General features: G+C 40.4%; 1 protein-coding gene across 2 annotated transcripts; it reads left to right on the top strand.

Annotated features, from left to right (window-relative positions):
• Nucleotides 1-5,659: 5,659 nt before the first annotated feature.
• jcadb (junctional cadherin 5 associated b) lies at nt 5,660-21,982 on the top strand. 2 transcript variants are annotated; one of them, XM_086272692.1, is made up of 4 exons: nt 5,660-5,784; nt 12,143-12,575; nt 14,644-18,533; nt 18,748-21,982. In XM_086272692.1, exons 2-4 carry the CDS (start codon nt 12,250-12,252, stop codon nt 18,756-18,758), a joined length of 4,227 nt encoding a protein of 1,408 aa, XP_086128818.1. In that variant the 5' UTR covers nt 5,660-5,784; nt 12,143-12,249; the 3' UTR covers nt 18,759-21,982. The 2 variants fall into 2 exon arrangements, with proteins under 2 accessions (XP_086128818.1, XP_086128817.1); XM_086272691.1 differs by lacking the exon at nt 18,748-21,982 and having other exon boundaries at nt 14,644-18,550.

The raw sequence follows: 21,982 nt of genomic DNA, 5'->3' as shown, positions 1-21,982 counted from the left end.
CAAGATGCATGATTAACTGCAAAGCATGCAATTAAAATCAAGCTCTTGACAAAAAGAGTCATTCAAACAGAAATGCAAATAAGAGCATCTAGAGATGATCATGTGCTGGTGAAAACTATAATATGCGGGGCTTCAAAGAACTACTAAAAGAATCTCGAGGTGTGTTTGTTTTGTTAACTACCAATTCCAAGTTCAAGATGTTAATTTGCAGCACAAATTAGATATGCATTTGTACTACAACAGGGGTTAATTTGAGTTAATTTGAGTGATAACTGAACATATGAATGTGTACAATCTGTAGTCAAGAAGTCAGATGTTTGTTTTATGGTATTCTTGTTGTTTGAATGCTGTGGCCAATCAGGTTGCATGCAGGTGAAATGTCTGTGTCGAGACTGCTGAAATGCAACTGATTGATTTAGTTTTTATGAGCATTTTAAAAAATGTGTCTGGATTTCTAAGCAAAGACTGAAATCATGGTCCCCCAATATCTGGCTGGCTCTACCTGAAGTCCCAATAAATTGGCTGCTTACCCCAGAGGCTGATTTATTTTACTATAACACTGTAGAAAACGACTGCACAGGAGTCCCATCGTGTAAAAACCCAGCATTTTTTCAATAGGAATGGCAGAAAAATATGTCATGTACAGAAACCGTCCAGATCTAAACTGCATTTAATAACTTTACAAATAATATTTTTCTTTAAATGAATTCAATATCTCTAAAATATTTTGCCACTAGTTCAGATTAGTGCCTTTACTTCACTTTGGCAATCGTTTTAAAAAGAGAAAAATGTACGACTACTATAAGGCACATGCTTCTGCCAAATGGCATATGTTACCATAAAGCTAACAGCCTTGATAGTGTGACAGGAAGCAGCAAAAGAGCTGATGCAGGGGTCTGTGTTCAGCTGGTGTTCCAGCATTTTTAAAGGAGACCTATTGTGCTCATTTCCAGCACCATATGTTTATTCTTACACTCTCCTAGAACAGGTTTTTCTAATTGACTTTTCAAAATAATCCTCGGTGCAGCAGCTGAGTTCATCATCTGTCTGATTTGGGACATTTTAAGACATCCTCCCACTTTAAGGTCATCATCTCTTTAAGCCATCTTTCTTCTGATTGGCTGCCTCTCCCACCTGTGGATGGGGGTCATTGTGTTCTGGGTCAGAGTTAGAGTTAGTTAGTCAGAGCCTGAGATAAGAATATTAGGGATATTTGAATTCACTGATATCATGCAGAGCTGAAAAGAGACAAATATGAAGTATTTTGAAATCAAGCTTTTAGAGAAATCAGAACTTTGACCCATTTGACCCCATATTTGACATACACATCCATCGTTTTAACAAGGACAAACTTAAGGTCTCATTATATATTAAAAACGAGGTACAATTTTTGGCATTCATACTTGAAAACACAGAAAACTGTTGAATTTCTTGATCAGCTGTGGATTTTCTAAAGCTCTGAATTGTCATTATTTGAGGTGTATATTCTACACGTTGTGACATGAATGCATAAAATCATGTTGTGATATTATATGATGCAATTGTACAGTGTAGGAATAAAACATAATAACCACTTAGCTTTTAAATATGAAGTAAAAAAAGAAATTACTTCAACATATATTTTGTTACATGAAGTATTTTCATATGAGTGAATGTGAAGCATGGTTTGCTTTTGGACATACGGATGAATTTTAGCCAGCATGCAAAGGATGAACATAGCTTTTAGTTTTGAAAAGTGGAAGTCTTAATCCTGTGAAAGACCTTATAAAATATTTAAAAGAAACCTAAGTAAACCTATGTACTAAGCACTTTGTCCACATGAGATTAAGTGTATCTAAGTGATGCAGACTGGGCTAAAAGATGAACTTCCCAGTGCTCTAGTGAGAATTTGCAGGCAGAGAGCTGTTGGAATACTCTCAACACGAGGCGAACTAACTAGATTTTCATTAGCTTGCAATAGTATTCAAGTTTATTATCAAAATTTAGCTAAAAATGCTATAAATAAACAGAAACAGCAACTCCTAACTACTATCCCAAGTTCACAGATGTGAAGAACATGATTATTATTCATTTTTAAACTACAGAAGAGCACTTTCAGGCTTAAAATTGTTAGCTCCGGGCTATGGATGATATTACACTCATTATCAAGGATTTCCAAGTTGCCAAAATGCGTTACAATTTCTGCAGTGTGTTATTTTATACACACACAACTACAACGTGTATGTTCACAGGTGCATTGTTCAGTAACATATTTATGTCTTAGTCGTATTACAGATCTGTCACTCATTGCTTGGACAACCTAAAAATAAAGAGGGCTCTGCACTCACACAAAGAACGTAGCTAACTGAGAGTTTGCTGCTTGAATGCAGTGTGAAACATCTTCCAGCACAGTGTCTGGTTTTTAGCAGGGTGTTGGCACTGGGGGAACAAATATAAACTGGCACAGGACCATGTATGGCTTCTATAGTCAACTGTATCTTTAACATGTGACCTTGGATAAGTATGGGATAGAAATCGGCTTTAGTTAGCAGCATTAAGTTTAGCTTTGAGCCATTGTCAGCTAGGTGCATCATTTATCATCAGCCTGACATCCAAGTGTCCTAGAACACGGCCTGTATTGGGTCAAGGCATTTTGGCCATTTGGGATCATTTGCACTGCCACCCTCCATTTTGAGCAGATTTTATTTATATTATGAACCAGGGCAGAAACAAGCGAATATGCTGCCATCATTTCCCAATAATGGTAGGAATTGTCAATAAATAGTTGAATTTTCAGGGTTTTTTGTGTGTGAATGTTTTATATTTCATCTCACAGATGTAGACAAAATTTTATAATAGCAAATTAGTTATGAATCCATCTTTAAATTATATATTAACATGTTGTACATAAATATAGCAGAAAACAATCATTTGCTATGTGAAGACATGGCGTTAATAGAGATTATACACCCATTCTGTATTTGTTGTAATCTAAGCTTTAGTGTTGCATGTTTTAGGTTTTAGTGTACCAATGTATCATGTGTTTACCATGAAAGTGCATGGCAGCGCCTTCTCTTGAGACTGCCGGCACTCCTCACATTCATGATGTGAATAAATCAATTTTATTTTCACTGCACTGCAGCTCTGAAAGTTTGCAGACATTATCAGACATTCACGGCGCAGAGCTATATGTAAGAACGCAAATGTCCAATTTAGATGGATGGAACATTAAATGGACCTTACTCTGCATAGGCAGGATAGAATAGAAAGCACAAGTCGCTACAAGAAGACTAACTAGTAGAAATCTTATAAGAGGATGGGGCTGGGCATGGAGGACCGATGGGGTAGTGGATAGTCAGTTTGGGAAGGCTGGGGAGGGATTCTGGGTGGAAGTTTAAGCGGCACCTCCCTTTGGCAGTGGAGCAGCACTCTTACTAGTCCATGCAACCCTGAGGGTGAGGATGTACACAATGCTTTTGTCGGACAAGAAAGGAATTTCACTTCACGCCGGCACTCCTCACATCCATGAAGTGAATAAATCAATTTTATTTTCGCTGCACTGCAGCTCTGAAAGTTTGCAGACATTATCAAACATTCACGGGGCGGATCGCAAATATCCAATTTAGATCTATGTCCATATATCATTTGCATGGTCACTTTTACAGTGTCTGATTTATCTCATGTGACAAAAATAGTAGAATGCTATGTTTAGTGTGTCCTGTATAATCTACCCATCGCATAAACCAAACTGGAGTATTTCCACTGGTGAGAAAGTGTTTCACAATGACAATCTCCAGGTATTCAAATTGGATTTGCCAAATTTTGTGTGAGGTTCATGAGAGAAAACAACTAAAGAGTGACACCCCGTGAAGCCAAAACAAAAATAAGAGCAGTCAAAATTAGTGCGGTTTTTCAGAGATGAAGCTGCAACACTCAGACAGAAATAGTACAAAAAAATAAAATTTAAAACATACAGTTACAAAGGGTTTCACAATCTGGATAAAATACACACATCTAGTGCACACACACACACACAAGCATTTATTCTTACACGCCTGCTTAAATGCAAACAAACGTGCACGGCACACGTCCAGTCAACCCGATGGGCTAAAACACAAAAACCAGAGGTGCTAAAATCTCCAATCTGTGTGCTCGATTTAAAATAAGTGCATGAAACACTTCAAAGGTGAATCAACAAGGCCGACTGCTATAATATTTAAGCAGGGGCCAGCACATGCAATGCTCTGAATGTGATTAATGCAATTTGTAGACAGTTTATTGTAGACTTTAATGTACAATATCAATATACTGACTGTGCTCAGAAATTAGGTCAAATATTAATTGTACTCTTAGTTATTAACTGTTTATTTCAGTTAAAGAAAACACATTCAATACATTTGGAAAAGTCTCATTCTGAGTCTTTCTTGTATGTCATAGGCAGGCTGGTGCAGAGGTTAAAACTGTTGCTTGCCACTGGGGTGTGGTTTTCTCCCACAGCGTAAAGACTCATATTTTAGGTTAAGTGGCGATTAGAAATTATCCAATACATGCAGATGTGAGACAGATGAAGCTTTGACTGGTCAGTATGGCTAGAAAAGTGCAATACAAATGCAACTCCGTCTCCAAAATGTACGAACGAATAATAATAAAACAATATTTTAAAAAGTTATTGACTATCCCTGTACCCAAGGGTTACATCTTACACCTTTTATTGAAAGGACACTATTTGTACAGTTCCATTGAGTTATAAAAATATCACCAGTGTTACGACAGACCACAAGGGTGAGCCCATCAATGCTACAATGTCAGTATATTGTCACAGACGTGACACGATGATGTACTGCTAAAGCTTTGCTGTTTTGGTTTTTGAGGTGCTGGTGCTCTAGTGTAGTGTCCAGCAATTATAAATTTTGTATATAGTACATTTCATGTGTTCCAGTGCTCAGTAACTGGGAACCACTGGGCAACCAGTGCTGGTTCTGCTCCTGTAAATGAGTACAAACAAAACTGTGAATGGCTTTGAGCAGGTTACAACACTTCCTCATCAGTGAGTGGATCTCTGGGACGGCACGATGTCCCATCACTCCTCCGAATGAGGGATCCCTCAGAGTGCAGCATGCCACAGTTGGCACAGGAAGGCCTGAGCCCAGCACATTTAATTAGCCAAGCTGTCTTGGCATTGGATGGGAGGGGGACACACACACAGTGACGAGTCATCAACATCACCAAGGGTGCGGTACTGCTCGCTGCCATACTGCACATCTAAAACTTAATGGCAAAGGGACGCATGGGTATCAATACAAACAAAATATGGGAAAACTGGGAAAGATAGAGCGGTAATTGCAAATCGGTTTAGCAATGCAACAAACTTCAGCACAAGCAGTGTCTGACCTTTCCTGCAGAAACATAAAAGGTGTGGCTCCTTCAACATTTAGTGCATTAAACACTTGTGGCAGTGGGAGACAGACCTCACACTCCTTAAGTCTGTACTTATCATTCAAGCCTATAAGCAGCACTGAATGAAAAAAAAAAAAAAAGAGTGTTGCTATGAAAAAAAAAAAGGAAAGTTAGGAGAAACAGTTTGGAAGAAACCATTCTGACATCCCTTTTCTCTAGCTCCCTGCATGTGAGGAGCCCACCCCACCTCAGCTGTAGTGAGGAGAGCCCAGTCCAGGCAGCCAGCAACCAGCGCGTCTCTGCCTACCAATAGGCATGCTCGGCTCAGGCTCTGTGCAGTGCTCTCAGTCTCAGCAGCTGAAGCTGGGCGCAGGGGAACTGCAACGGCGGCGCCAAGCATCTTCCCAGGTATGCGTCTCTCTGTTGCTACGCCCTTATTCTGTTTTTGCAGTGTTATGGCATCCTTGCAGCACGCTGGTTCCCGCTTTGCCGACACTGGTAGATTTCTAGGGAGGGGTTGCTTATCCTTTTTTTTTCTTTTTCTATTTTTTGTGTGTGTGGCTCACGTAGCCTTCGTGGTAGCGCAGGGCAGCGGGTCTTGGTAAACACTCGCATCTGCAAAACCTCCTCGTTAACCGCGCGTCAACTTGCACACACCTCAAAATGTTCGCCCTTCGACAGAACAGCGCCGAGCCGCCGCTGGTGCTGGCAGCGAGGCGGGGATGTGCGCTCCCTGCTTTACTGCGTGCATTTCTCGGGGAATTTTTTGCAATGGGGTTATAATTTGGCCAAGCGGCTTTCGTCAAAACATGACCGCTGACTATATATTCAACTCAAGGTGCGTGCAGGTGGAGGATTTTTACCCCCCCCCCCCCCCCTCCTCTCTCTGGAAGGCGCTGGACTTGCGGCACTGGGTGAAGCAGGTAGCCTACTGGGAGCTGATTTGAAAAATCATTTGATAGCAGTCAATTTTATGTAGGCTGTGCCATATAACGCTGCAGTAGGCTATAGCAGGGCTATAATAGGTCATGCTGTATGCATAATGCACAATGCATCCGTCTATCTATCACAACCTTGATATTTTATTGATAACTGTGTGTTATGATAAAACGGCTCTATTTTAATCATGATTCATTCATACAGTGAGTTATCCAGGGAGAATGATGGTGAGGGAGATGTTTTTTCCCCGGAGAATCTGATGGACATAGTTATCACAGGGTGCTCTTAATTGCAAACGTGCTGAACTTGTGTTTTGAATGAGTTTGCATAGGCTAAGCAGTTTTTTTTAATGATTAGGCTGATCTGTGGCGCTGTGTTTTCCCTGTCACTAGGTAAGATGTAGGTACACTCCCTTAGCAGTTAGGGTGGTGCTGCCTGCTAGTGCTGATGCGTTACAGTAACCACTACCTGTGCATGCAGTCTTCCAGGCCTGGCTGCACACCGAGGGGTGGTGGTGGCGGGTGGAGGGGTGTTCCTGGAGGATTTTTAGGTGGGAGGGTGGTCAGTGAGATTGGATTTATTAAGTTAGAAGTGAATTCATGCACCAGCCTCCAAGTTAAAGTTGTGTTTTTCAGACAGTGAAGTTATCAACAGACAGTCCTCACATAAAAATTGTTCAATGTTTCCAAAAGCAGAAAAAGGACTTCTCTCGTTATCAGCTAACGAATGACCCTCAGCAGCAACTTTTACATTAGCTGACCTTACTTTTTCATCTTCCTGGCACAAACCTTTCATACCCATTGGTGTATCAGTGATGTTTATGTTAAAAAATATATCTTTGTTGTGATTATTAATCATAGTTTTGTTGTTGCTATGCAAAAAAAAGTCTCGTGCCATATTTCCACTGCAATCATTTGGAGCTGTGACCTTGTCAAAAAAGAGCCACCATGTGTCTAGCTCGCTCTGGTTCTCTCTGATAAAACTCTGTGTTAAAGGAAGCTACTTTTCTATATCAGCCCGTCCTCACGGATCTGGATTTGGCTGATTCAAGAAGCTCTCGAGTTGATTTTTGCTGCATTAACCACACTACCTATTCGCTCCACTTGAAGAGCCAGTAATAGTTGGAGGACTTTTACATCAGAATAGATTTCAGCATGCTGATTTTGAATGTTATTTTTGGCTCTGTTTAGCCTTGTTTAGTCAGTGAAGTTTCAATGACATTAATAAATTGGCTAATCAATTTTCACTCCTGTTGTCCTTGAAAATATGGTCCCATACAGTGTGGTTTTAAAGTGGGGATTTCCTGCTGGGCTCTTTGCATCTGGACAGCATTAATTATCCCGCAGGATTTGGGCTGATATGAAGCATTACACTGAATAGTACAGTATAAAATAAGCTCCCACACCAGGGGTAACTCCTAACTGCAAAGTGGACAAAGTTATGGAGGGAAAATGTTAAGGTCACATTAAGGTCAAGAGGAAAAAAGAGGAAAAGAAGAATTTTCCAAATGATTTGAATGCAGTGATTCTTTATGGAATGCGTGCTGGGTGTCCTACAGTAACATTGCACTAATAAAGTAATTACAATTCAAAATATTGTTAGAGCGTGCTTATTTATGTAACCATAGTCCAGTTTGGAGCTAAATAAATTATTTTATCATTTAAATTAATGAACGAAAAAGTAATAGAATAAATACAGGGCTGATATTGACACAATTTTAAAAAACAAAAAAACAATTTGGCATTGTAAACAAGATTTTGTTGTAATAAATGAAACTTACTTTTAGCTGTCACTGACGCTATTTTGTAATATTTAATATAAAATGAATGTTACACAACAGATAATACATCAAGCTGACCTTGTTAAATGCCATCTTACTTGTCAGCAAACCAAAACCATTAAGATGATATATCAATCAAGTATATTTAGAATGAATTAAATAATTTTAATGAAAAAAGGCAGAGATTTGCAAGCTTTAGCTTCCCAGATGGATTTCAAACTGATTCCTTGAGAATGAAATAATATAATGATACAGTTTTCTCTCTTAAGCTGTCTTTAACACCCTTTGATGTAAAAAACAAAAAAACAAAAAAACAAAACCTGTACAAAGCTGTAGTGTTTATATGTGGACTTAAATTGATTATCAGCTGATATTAGATATTTCATGATTTATCAATATCAGCCAATAAATTTAAATTTAAAAAGTAAAGAGGAGATGAGTGAAGCTACCTTCAACCATGTTAAAAGGGTTGTTCAGCAGAGGGCACTCTAAAGCTTCCCTGTGGCAAAAAATATTTCAAACACCAAAAACACAACAGCCAGCTGACCCAAGCAAAGTGTAAACAAGTGAATAAACAACTTCAAATAAGAAATATTAGGGAAATCTCTGTAGGTTTTGTGTGTCTGCAGAAAGAAAAAAAAGTATCAGCTGATTGGAATATACAATTTTTTAATTGCAAAAAATATTGGTGCCAGTATTGGTCTTAAAAAGCCTTTGTTGACTGAGCTCTAATATTTATTGAGAATACTGAGTTGCTTCCAAAAAACAAGAAAGAAAAAAATCTCGGATTGTAAGATTAAAAGATATGTGATGGCCTTTTATGACATAGTCATAATGTTTTGGATAGAAGAAAAGCAGCAATTGTCCGTTTTCTGAGATGAGTCAAGATGCATCACTAATATAAAGAAGCTTATTTTCATCTTATATATGATGAAAATAATATAGTTTTATTAAAAGTTATAAAAAAGTGCATTTTTCTCTCGCACACTGCACAATTTTCTGATAACGTCCATGGAGACCCTGTAAATGCAGTGTTTGTGCCTTGCAAACTATTATCGGTCAGATGTTACTCTGTCTGCACATCTTTGATTTAGATTAATTCTTTTGTTTTTTACTTTGTCACATGACCTCCACCCTTAATCTATGTTAATATAAACATTAATGGAGCTGCAATTCAGCAGTTTCCAGCACAGAGATAAGTAAATGTGTTTGGCTATGATCAATTCCTAGATGAGTTGTGTATATAAGTATATTTTAACACCAACATCTTTGATCCAACAGCACACTTGTCCTTTAAGTGACACCTTCATAATGGAAAGTGAGCCACTATTCAAGTCTATGATTTGCCAAAATGCTACTGTGTGCAAAGCCTTTGATCACTCTGTTAATGTTTTATAAGCCATCCGTTGTCATCTGCAGGCAGGACTATGGAAGCCCGTTTCTGCCACAAAAAAAAAAGGATTCATAACTCGAAATTATTTTCTCAAAATTTCGACTTATTAACTCAAAATTTTGACTTATTAACTCAAAATTTTGACAAAAGTAACTCGAAATTTCGAATTAGCGCTGCCAATCAGTAATCTACGTGAATGACGTCATTTCCTTGTTACCCGGAAGCTGACGCCCTCAGGTACAAAAGCTACAGCTAAGCTACCATTATTACATTCAGTCATGAATGCACAAATTGCTGAGTATTTTCAGCGTGGCTTCAAAAATGATGAAATCCTTGTGTTATTAGCTGAATCACATGGCGTTACTATCAGCAAACGTACTTGCGAAAGCGCCAATTTGTTGCGATCCGGTTTTGAGTGTGCGTTACTCTGCGCCATGTGCTTCCGGGTAACAAGAAAGTGACATCATTCACGTAGATTACTGATTGGCAGAGCTAACTCTAAGAAACTCTAAGAAAAGTAACTCGAAATTTGTTTCTCCAAATTTGGAGTTACGTTTCTTGAAATTTCGAGTTAATAAGTCAAAATTTCAAGAAAATAACTCGAAATTTCGAGTTATGGATACTTGTTTTTTGTTTTTTTTTTAGAGGCAGAAACAAGCTTCCATACAGGACAGACTGTTACAACCACTAATTAATATATCAGACAGGCAGGTGTGGTTGTGCATTCACATGTACACACAAACAAATGAACAAACTAACAGACAGTGAAATTTACATTACATTCGAGCACCAATACAAAAGCAGTCTTATTTATTTCCTACTTGTTGCTGTTTGTTTTGAGCTAAAAATAAATAACTGGTTTTGTACTGAAGTACTGTCATGTTAGAATAAGTTTTTAAGACATTTTTAGGACTAAACTCCCCAGTTTCTGCTTTTTTTTCTCTTTTTTTATTTGTCTCGATTTTTCTAACAGAACAAGTAAGTCGAAGACTCACCTTTGTGATTTAGTGTGTGATAATCTAAACACGCCATGTGAAAAATAGCGTCTAAATCATTTAAATGTCATACTCATCATTACTCAGAATATCATGGGAATTTAAATGTTATTCATACTCTATACTATGACACCAGGCTTGAGCCTAATGGGCATTTCTGGCCATTTTCTGACATTTTCCACACTCGTAAATTGTTGATTTACTTAGACGGTAATCATCATTTAACTTGTTAATGAAAATAATCGCCTTTTTATGCTTTATAAAACTCATCAAAGTATTCTGCTTTATAGAAATTAATTAACCACCACAACATTATGAGAGAGTTTTGGAAAACCGAGAAATGTTTTTTTTGCTTTTTTTGCTGATTTGTGACGATGGCTATACCTTTGCATGGTGATCTAGAAAGTTTGGGGCTTGGTTGATTTTTAAGCCAGCAATGTCTTTGTGAGAGAATATATATGAAAAAAAGACAATATGATGTGACCATTGGGGCCTTTTTCTAGGGAAGAGAAATCTAAGAGAAATTAAAGAACATACATGATAATAAGCGACTGGAATCAGAGCAGTAAAAGTTAAAACATTAAAATACTGTTAGTATTTAAAAAAAATTTTTTTTATTTTTTTTAACGTTCACATTTTTATTTAAAGTTCACATAATTTTTTATTGTTGACGCTGCAACTCAGACTTCATCTTTGAACTATAGTTTAAGAGTCAAGACCTAAATCAATTTAATCAAACGCCATTAATGCATCAAATTTTTTTCTGATGCCATTAGGATGTAAGAAATCTGGCAACCTTCACACTGTGTGTGCTCACACACAGCACAGGCATGCGGGAAAGTATATATTGTGTAGATTATTTTATACTGGGTATATAATACCCAGTATTTTCCTTTTTCTGATGGCATATGGGAGTGGTGTGCAGCACTAATAAGTTAGCAAGAAGGCAGATATATGATGCAACAACACTGGTAGTGATTACTTAAGCATATTTGAAACTGACTGATTGTACGGTGAGGTATTTAATCTCTTATAACTTAATATATAAGAATATGTTGCAGTTTCTTTTAAGATAACTGCTTGCTCTGAGTCTCTGGAGAACAATAAGTGCTTGTCATGACTGATGACGAATATTCCACCTAAAACCTGCTTGCTTTGCGGTTATCAAATTTTCCACTGCACTGCTGTCTGACAAAGGGTAGAGAAATCATTATGTAAACAGTGGTTTAATAGGATGAGAACAATTCTCAATTTGGCAATTGTTACATTAGATAATGGTTTCAGGCACTTTGGGAAAGTTGATAAAATGTCATTGGAAAGAACAAGGGGTGTGGCTCATAACACACACTTTCTGGTTTATAGACTTTTTCAGTGTTCAGATAGTGAGCTTTAAATTCACCTTTAAAACTGTGGCTGTACATCCGGGGTTGCCGACAGAAGCAGGATCATGTCTGGGAGAAAAATTCATGTTTAGCTCATGTTAGTGTTTAATTTTAAGAAAAGACTTGTGGAGATGTCAATATAGCATGTGCTGAAGTAGTTTAAACACATTTTGACAAGGAATGCCACCCTTTTTCTTTCTTACGAAAGTGGCTCCTCTCAGATATAGTTGCATGCAGAAATAATCCTCTTCTACCTCTTCCCTTGTCCTCTCTTTAGTGATGGCCTCTGCTGAGCAGCCGTGCTCCAGCTTCCACCAGCAGCACTGCGCATAAGGCAACACACCCACCTTTGCCCTCCTGCCCAGAAGTGAGAGAGACACCACCATGTACAGCGTGGAGGACCTTCTCATTTCGCACGGATATAAATTGCCGAAGAGCGACCCTCCGTCTGCCACGCCTTTTGACAAGCGCCCTGCTGATTGCCAGCGTGAACTTGTGGACAACAGGGCTGGCCGGGGGACGCTGAACGGGTATGAGGCAGACCGGGGGGCATCTATCACTGGCATCTATGGCAGCAGGCAGGCACTGGTGAAGGGCTACCACAGCATAGACATTGAGAGTGGGGATAGGAACCAAAGGAGAAAAGAAATCGGCATCGGTATCCTAGGTGACACTCAGCCCTTGGGTGATTCTCTTGCTACAGATAGTGGGTGAGTGTTTTTTCCCTCTCTTTTGCAATCCCCCACGCCCTGCACCTTCCCTTTCCCTCTCTTTCCTCCCCCCACTTCTCACTGGGGCCTGTCAGTATTGCATGCAAAACTGAGTCTGCACTGCGCAGGGTTTTTTTCTCCTCCTCTTCCCTTCCTTCCAGAGCTGCAGAACACTGTGGCTGCAGCAGCACTACTGACATATCTTATGCTGGGATATGAGGAATTATGAAAGGTGCCTTTGCAGTCGTTTGAGCTGTGTACATGCCTGCACAGAGATATGGTTTGCATCTCTGTGGAGCCCACCCAGGCACTGGAATCATCTACACAGCCTCCACCCGGCAGGCAGATGTAAACAGCAGCACTAGACAGAGAGCAAACTGAGGAGGACTGAACATGCCTCAAGACAGGCGCGTAATCACTCCACTGTAAACACTGGCACACTGAATCACGCCCAGCACGTGCTCTGTGATGTAAGCATGTTGCTGGGCAAGTGTGCACAGCGCAGCTCCCCTCAGCCATACAGTAGCATATGCTGCTGAGGATGATCCATTGACTTTGCTGCTTAAATGAATGAGTACAATGACTAACAGGGATTTAGTGCACTGCAGATACTGGACGGAGGCTAATTGTTTATTCAGTCTTCTTTTTGTGATGTTACGTTTTAAAAACTATTACACATATTTATAATCAAGCATACATATATATATATATATATATATATATACATATATATATATATATATATATATATATATATATATATATATATATATATATATATATATATATATATATATATACAGATGATTCTTTGCATGAAACAGTTTTATAATTACACTGGGAAAATGTAGTTAATATGTTTTTCTGAAAGAACTGATGGTTACAATTGAATTTCAACAAGCATTTAAGCCTGCAGTCCCGCCCTCATTATGATCAGCTGTCATCAGGGCGTCTAAGAATGTGCATTTATGTGAGTGATGACCCGGGGAATATTTATTGATGACAATTAATTAAAAAAAATCCTAAAATTCAGTGTAATGGAAAATCCCTCAGTGTACATAGACTTTTTTTTTTAGATGCGTTGTCATTAAATATATATATATATTTTCAGTAATATATTTTATCTAAAATAATTGTTTTAGCAGCGCAAGCATGCACTACGGCCTTATCCCAAACCCAAGAGGTGATTATGGGACCAGAACTAAATTTATCTCCAGGCAGCAGTGCTTTATCACACTGTACTGGAACCACTGTTGTGAACCTGCCAACAGTAACTCGTCACACAGTTGCCATTTCATATTAGTTTCATCAAGCGTTTTTAAAATTATACAAATGATTTTGGTTGGATGATTGTTGCTCATGCATACTTACATGAGAAACAATTAAAAAAGGCTCTTTTTCTAGTTTACTCTTTCACTTTGGGTGTAACACAGTAATGCAGGTTTAAAGTTTATTGTATTTTTGGTTTAAAGGTTTTTATATGTACTGTAGGCCAAAATGGTTCCTAAAGTATGTGATAAAATAATGAGAGGGACAGAGCCACTTTCTCTTTTGCGTCAGATTTTTTTTTTTAAAGAGTGGTATTTGCCATCCAGATGACCAGTTTCCAAGATAAGGTCAGCACAATTTAATATGCAGATCATATTGCAGTAGCATTGCAATTTTGTGGTGTCTTCAGGGGACTTTGGAGCTGCTGACTTAAGCATTTCTGGCTCATATGTGCTGGCTCTCTTTGATTAGGTTGTTTGGAACACCTATACTGGCAAAGCAAAAGCACATGTCTGGGACTGGCATGGGCATGCCTCTTTTAATATTTACCAGTGATCACATTTCAAGTGGATGAAATTGTTTTAATCTATTATCAAATAGACTGAGATAATACAATATTGTGAAATATGTTTTAGGTATTAACTCCTTTCATTCTAGATAATTTTTTCTTTGTCTGTATGTCGCAGCCTGATGGTTCTGATGCTGTTTAGCCGCAACTCATTTAATAACCTCTGTAATGAAAGAAACACTGTTAAAAGATTAGATTGTTTTATTAACACTGAGATTTTTTCTTTTATAGGTTCTACGATGTTCCCAGTTTGACTTATTCAGAGCCGCTGAGCCATGACGATAGGGATGTTTCCTACTGGCGGAGGCGAGGTCAGGACTTCAGCATCCTTCTGGACTATGCTGATGGCAGGGAGCTGAGGGCCTCTGCTGGAGCGTGGAGGCCACAGGCCCTGATCACAGCAGAGGAATACAGGGCAGAGAGGCAAGCGCAGCAGCTATGGGAGGACATTTCCTGGCTAAGGGACCCAGATGCAGGACCTGGTCAGTTGAGAGTGACTGGGGAGAGGAAGTGCCAGAGCCTTGGAACAGAGGAATGGAGGCCTGCTGTGGGCCTGGGAAGGCAGCTGTCAGATGGGGATGGGGAACGGTGGGCTCAGGACCACTACTACCGACTGAGGACACCGGAGGGTTTTTTTCACCCTAGAACTAAAGCAAAGTCTCAGTCTCTTCCCAGAGTTTTGTCACCTGATGGACGTGACAGCAGAGAGCTCATTCCATCAAGGCCTAGTCTACCTGATAGACAGAGGATAAGCAGCACTGTCTTCTCTGGGCCATACAGTAGGTACATCTATGGCGGCGGCCGGGACCGGTGGGGTAGGAGTATTGGGCCAAGCAGCCATGTTGCACTTTTACCAAAGCCCAGGTTCAGCAGGCCTTTAAAGCCTCCATCATACGAGATTCACCAGCAGACTAGGGGTAGCGCAGAAATGCTTGCTATTGACCAGGGTGTCAAACAAAAAGACAGGCCTATCTATTATCCAAGGGGTGGGGACCTAAGACAAGACTATTTCGCACAACACTCTGCCATCACTGGAATGGAGCCTCCTGGCTACATCCCACCCCCATCTTATAGAAGAGCCCTACCCCCAAGAGCAGTTTCAGTTAACCGCAATGAAATGGCAAACTTAAGATGGAGGGCAGAAGCTTTGCAGATGCCAAGCTCAGATCCCGGAAGGTGGTTTTACAGACAGGCAAGTAGTTCCTGGCTGGAACCTTATGGAGAACGTAGTGCGTCCTATCGAAAACAGGTACTTTCTTCTGGACATGAAGAACAACCAGGTCATGCCCGACAGTTACCCACTGAAGACTCAAGAGCAAAACAAATCTCAGGAGGGCCTGGCGGAAATTCTCTAACAGATATAGACAAGATGCGCAACATCAACAAAGAGATTCCGTCCGCTAAGATTTTAGGACAATCTACACATGATAGTGCCTTTCCTCCCCAACAGGGGCCAGCTCTCAATACCGAAACCCGAAAAACAGCTCCCGGTGACAGCGACAGCAGTAATCGATGGCCCAACAGGGGAATAAAAAAAAGTGACAGTGTAGCTTCTGAGCAAACCCGTACTCCATTTTTACCTTCATCTATTCTGGGTAAACCACCGCCACCTCCATGTAAGCCGGCTGACCAGGGTGTATCTGAAACTGTGACAGAAGTAAAAAAGGCAGAGCAACCTGAACCACCGGAGAAAGACAAAACCAAGAATCTTAAAAAGAGGCTTAGTGAAACAATTTTTTGTTTGGTGTCTGTCCCTGTTACTCCGCAGCTCACTGGGACAATTCGTGATCAGAATAATAACAACGAGAAGTCGCCAGACCCAGCTGACAGTCCCAGTGGCAACAAAACTGGCCATTTAACAAACCAAAGTCTCCAAAGCACATCTTCAGCTGAAGCTGAGCTGCAAGCACTAACTGGTAGCATAGCGAGCAGCAAAACGAGCAGTAGAGCAAGCAGCAAAATGTTTAAAAAACTACCCTGTAGACCCCCTAAAATAAATCATTACAAGGAGCTGAAGCTGTCAGGATCCTGGCCTGCAAACCAGTATCGAGACCAGGAGACACAAACTAGCCCAGAGGCCCGAAAAGCTGGCCCTGAAAACAAGGAAGCACAACAAGACCCTGTTCCTCCTGGCACCGAAGTAACCCCTGATAGCGGCGGAGTAGTGGGCACTGCCTTCAGTTTTCCCATAAAGGGAGTGAAGAGCCTAAAACTTTCAAGCAACAGCGCCTTCTCCCTGACCTCCACCTTCTCCAACCAGCTGAACAAGAGCACAGCTCAGCAGCCAGCAGTACCACCCTCAGGAAATGTGGAGGAGATCAAACCAGCAGCAAACACAGGACAGGAGAAATTTGAACCGTTCCTTTTGAAACCGGCCACCCAGCGACCATGGGATGCAGTCAAAGAGCTGGAGACCATTAAAAAAGAAGTCCAGGATCAGCAGCAGCAACAGAGCAGCAAACAGCCCAGTGTTGACAAGTGCATTGAGGACCTTAACGAGGCCTACAAAGACATCTTGGAGCTAGGTACTGCCAGCAATAAAGTCCCAAACGGTTCCGTCCAGATCCCTGAGCGTATCAAAATCCGACTGACATCAGAACCTCTCAACAAGCCCAGCAGCCTTAGGCGCAGTGCAGTAAGCTGGTCTGTTGACCCAGAATACAGGGAAGTGAAGAGCGCCTTCTCCAGGCCTGCAACAAAGTCGGTAACCTTCAGCAAGCAGCTTAGGGAGGAGCTCCCGGTGCCACCTCGGGAGACGGGCTTCAGAGAATACAGGGTTGTTGCGCATCTTTCACGCAGAAGGAGCAACGATGGCAGGACAGTAAAATTAGACCTGCCAGATGAACCTATCGAAACACCTCTTTGTGACTTTAGTCCAACAACGCACACCACAGCAGCTGAGGTGCCATGGGCAGACAGACAGCCCATGCAGGATGCCTCTACACTCACTAGTCCTCCAGATTATGAAGACATATGCCAGACTTTGCGTCAGTCTAGAGACCCATCAGATGCCAGTAAAGCATCCGCAGGCCATTCCAGACCTAATGACACAGAGACTCTTCAAGATCTCAGTGCTGAATCAGAGGAGGAGTGTCCTATTTGTAAACGAGAGCTTGAGAATCAGATGAGACAGGGTCCATTGCCTCCACTTCACGAGGAGAACAGCTCAGACAGCTCGGCCAATCAAAATGGCAGTCCGCCACAATGCACTGCATTAGAAAGTCCATCAGAAGATACAAAAATAGAGGAGCCAAATGCATCATGTTCAAATCAGTCAGGGTCTGAAGTGTGTGCTGAAAAAACAGAGCAGCATTCACTGACACAGGAGAATGTGGGAGAGGGTGAAAAAACAGACAATGCTCAGGCAGAAAACTTGGACAATTTATGCATAGTTAATCCTGCTGAGAGCATACCAGTGGATGGAGCCACAGAGGATCTCTCCTCTGCAGCCACAGTATTAGCAGCTGATCAGCCTACAGACCCCCAAGTCACAGAGGAACAGAGTGTTAATGAAACAGCAACTGAGGAAGAAAAATCAGAAGATAAAGAAGCCACTGCAGGAGAAACACCTGAAGGCAGTGCAGGCAAACAGACAGCTGAAGTGAAAACTGAGGAACAAGACAATGCAACGCCAGTTGACAAGCAGGAGCAAGAGAAGAAGCCATTTGCTCTCCCAGAGCATAGACTTGGTCTACGGACTCATCTAGGGCGAGACCTCCCTGGGTTACCTGAGTTTCCGCCTGATAGACTGCCACTTTCCGTTCCCCCGAACCTAGACCGCAGACTATCTCTTAGCTTGGAGGGTGAGCGGAGGAGCAAGGGCCCCTCACAGCGAATTGAAGCATTGCAGAACAAACTGGCTATTTCTCCAGGTCGGGTGGCAGTTGAGCGACTCGCCCGGATGAGAGATGTGGATGTTATGTATCGTGTGAGGCGCTTAAGCATCAGGAGTACTGACTCTGGGGAAGGGGAGACAGAGGCAGAAGGGGAGGGCAAGGAAGAACAAGCAGAGGAGTTCGACCCTGCTCCTCATATGGACAAAGACAACGAGCAAGAGGTCACCAACTCACAGGAGAGCCCCGAGACAGTGTTGCAAGATGAACAGGAGTCACCTCTCTCAGGTAATTATTGCCTATAATGGCATAGAAGTGAAGCCTGGTGGATGTAAAGATGATAAGAAAGTTTACTTTTTTTTTTATGCGGTTTTGTCATTTTTCCTGATTTTGGAGCTTGAAAACCTTTGCCCAATTAGACAATTTTGATTCATAAGATAATGGATTTTTGCTAAAAAAAATACTCCTTTGTGAATAAATATCTTTCTTCCTCATGTCCCAGAACCCCAATGATCCCAGCCGAGGGGAGACAGTGTAGAAAGACTGCGTCCACCATCTCCATCTGAGGTTTTTAGCTCCAACACTGTGACCTGGCTGCCTACTAGAATGCCTTCATCTCATCTTGACACTGAAATTGCCTTCTTGTCCGACAAGAGCATTGTGTACACCCTCACCCTCGGCGCTGCGTTGACTACTAAGAGTGCTGTTCCACTGCCAAAGGGAGGTGCCTCTTTAACTTGTGGGGCAACTTCCACCCAGAATCCCACCCCAGCCTTCCCAAACTGACTACCCACTACCCCATCCGTCCTCCATCCCCAACCCCATCCTCTTATAGGGTTTCTACTAGTTAGTCTTGTAGCGGCTTGTCCTTTCTATTCTATCCTCCCTATGCTTTTCTCATTGGCAGACATTATGCAATTCTGTCGTGCATACTAGAATTTCTGAAAATGTCCGCAGCGAAAACATTTTTCGCATACCTGAACGTTTCTGTTTGTTTACGGGCGAGTTGTTGAGGATTATGAATGTAAGTGTTTATGTTTAACCTAATGTAGACATAGAGGGGTTTATTGTCACAAACATGTTCTGTTGCATTTAAACTACACCAAAATAACCTGCGTATTTGATTGTGGTAAGGCGACAGCTGTTTTAGAACTGGACATCACTGTCTTTGGCTAAAGAACTGTTTTGATTTTCAGATGAGATAAATCAGCCTTTCTTTTTAAAAAAAACAAAAAACAACTGAATGACATTGTGCCCTTTCTCATTGCTTTTGTACACACTGCAACCATAACTCTGCAACCATAGCTCTTCAGTGAAGAGTGACTCTATACCACATGGCATGACAGATCAGTAAACTATAAGATAACGTTGGCCCTACTTTAGAGGGGGAGAGTTGCCTTTCTTAACTAGATGTGCGATTCCTGGTTGGATAAGGTGAAGTCTCTGATTAGTCCCCTGATCAAGTTCAATCTATAGCTCCCATTTCCAGGTAATTTCAGGAAGCAATAAGGGCACAGATTGAGTTTAAATGATGGTTTAAGCAACCTTGATAAACATTAAAGATCGATATAGGAATTTAGAACAACAACAAGAAAAAAAAAGATATGTAGAGCAATATTGTAAAAACAGGTCAGTGGTGTAGTGGAGCTACCTGTAGGAACCATTGTCAGGAGTCTTAAGTGTGAACGTGTCATTGAGATCATATTACAGGGAAATGGATTCGTGTCAGGGTATAGGGGCGCTTAACAGGGGGTGGGTGCTTTACTTCATGATATATATATAGATATAGATATATCTATTTATATATCTATGTTCATACATCTGTTTCGCAAAGAGGCGACATTTCACGGAATATTTATTTTTGTTATCATCAAATTGTTAATCAGTTTGCATAATGTACAAAATAAAGTATATTTTAAATATTTTAAGAGAAATTTTGTATTTAACCATGACATTTTATTTCTCCACACCTATAACAAGCTGAAAGTATCATACAAGTGTATAGTATCATATTGAGAGTATACATAATTTTCTAGTGCTTTAAAATCTTAACAGAGCGGTATAAGGAGGGATGGCCCTGTGGTGTGCCTTGATCACACGATTTTGGTTTGAGTGAGCAAAAGGGTTCATCACTGCAGGAGTTAAACCTGATGGAAACTTTCTGATTGTGCCATGATTTCCTGTTTGATAGTGCTCTTTCACATGCTAACAGAGTCAGTGTTGGACGCTCCTTGTGATATTTGACACATCAATCCATCTCAGCTGTACGTTGGTGGTCAGACATGGCCTGTGTCTTATTTCTGTCTTTGTATGTCTTCCAGTTTGAATCATGTATCGTTCTGTTGTTGGTTCCACAAAAAAAAAACATGTTTAGAAATAAAATTGGGAATTTTTTTCTTTTCCTTCCTTCCTCCCACCCTTCCTTCGTTTCCTCTTCCTTCTAACCGCCTCCTTTCTTCCTCTGTTTCTTTCATCTCACGGCGTGTTCATTTTGTGTAAATTGTTGTGCTGTCACTAACGCTTATTGCACTAAAAGATGCAATGTAGGATGCAATTTTAGGCTAAAAACCACATATCTGCATAATGTTTCTTTAAAATAAATTTTAAATTATGAGTCTAAAGCTAAACGATGATTGAAAAAATTGCCTTTTGGATTAAAACAAGTTTGCAGGTACGTGGGTTTTCTTTGTTTTCATAAAAGGACTGTTTCACTGGTGTAACATATTTAAGAGATCTGTAGGAATCCATCACTGTTTAACCATCAACTTACTGTTATGTAGCATTTTGCAGTTGTAGCATTTTTATCAACTCAGACCTTTGTCTTGGTATTTCAAACATTTCATGTAAATCCGAAATAATCATGTCGCCTTATGATGTGTGCATTACATTACACTCCAGGAAATGCCAAATATTAACGTACTAAGCACTGTTTCATACCTTAGGTTTGTACCAACAACTTACTGTTCTGCCATCCCTCTGGCTGGAGAGGTACAGTAGCATTGCGGATAGTTTCTGCTCTTCATGCTGTTTATCTGTAGGAACATTGAGTCCAAAACTGTGAACTTCAAACAATACAAAAAGCATAATTTATTATAAGTACGAGAGGAGGGTCAGTGCTTCAAGACAAGCTCATAGTCAGCATCACAGGGAGGACAAGCTGGCACGCCCATAATTACTAACACATCTCATTTTCAATTCATTCTGAAGACTAAAGGGCCTCGCCTTAGTCTGGTGTATAAACTGCCCCTGACGACATTTAAATAGCTATTTCAGTACATACGCCCCCCTCCCCCAATAATTGGCATGTCAGGTACACTTGAACATAGTGTCGTTTGACTTTTTGTACTGCAGGTTATGTGCAACATGAAGTAATTATGCACACTTGTAATATTTTCTATTTTCATATGAGATTTAAGTGCTTTTTGTACTCACTGACATCTTTTTTTTCTTCCTTGCATGAAATGCAAGAGAGAGGAGGAAAAAAAAATGTTTTTCATAAAGTATATTTGCATTTGGTACTCCAATAGTAAAACCAGTGGGCAAAACATTATGTTTCATAATTTAATTTACAAAACTATGCCAAGTATTTAAAAGCTATTTTTAGAGTAAATCAAAAGAGAACTCATTCATTTTTTTTCTTTTAAGACATGCCTTTATCTTTGTATCTATAAATATGAGCATAATCCATAGTCATATGATTGTGCTACTGTTGTATGATACTGCAGTCTGATTCATAA

The sequence above is a fragment of the Aulonocara sp. 'chitande type north' Nkhata Bay genome, linkage group LG18 (assembly GCF_057382095.1).
Source record: "Aulonocara sp. 'chitande type north' Nkhata Bay isolate Kocher_YH1m ecotype deep benthic linkage group LG18, A_spYH_male_GT1.1, whole genome shotgun sequence".
Taxonomy (NCBI): Eukaryota; Metazoa; Chordata; class Actinopteri; order Cichliformes; family Cichlidae; genus Aulonocara; species Aulonocara sp. 'chitande type north' Nkhata Bay.
Note: the sequence above shows the minus strand (reverse complement) of the source record. Positions and strands in the feature narration are given on the sequence as shown.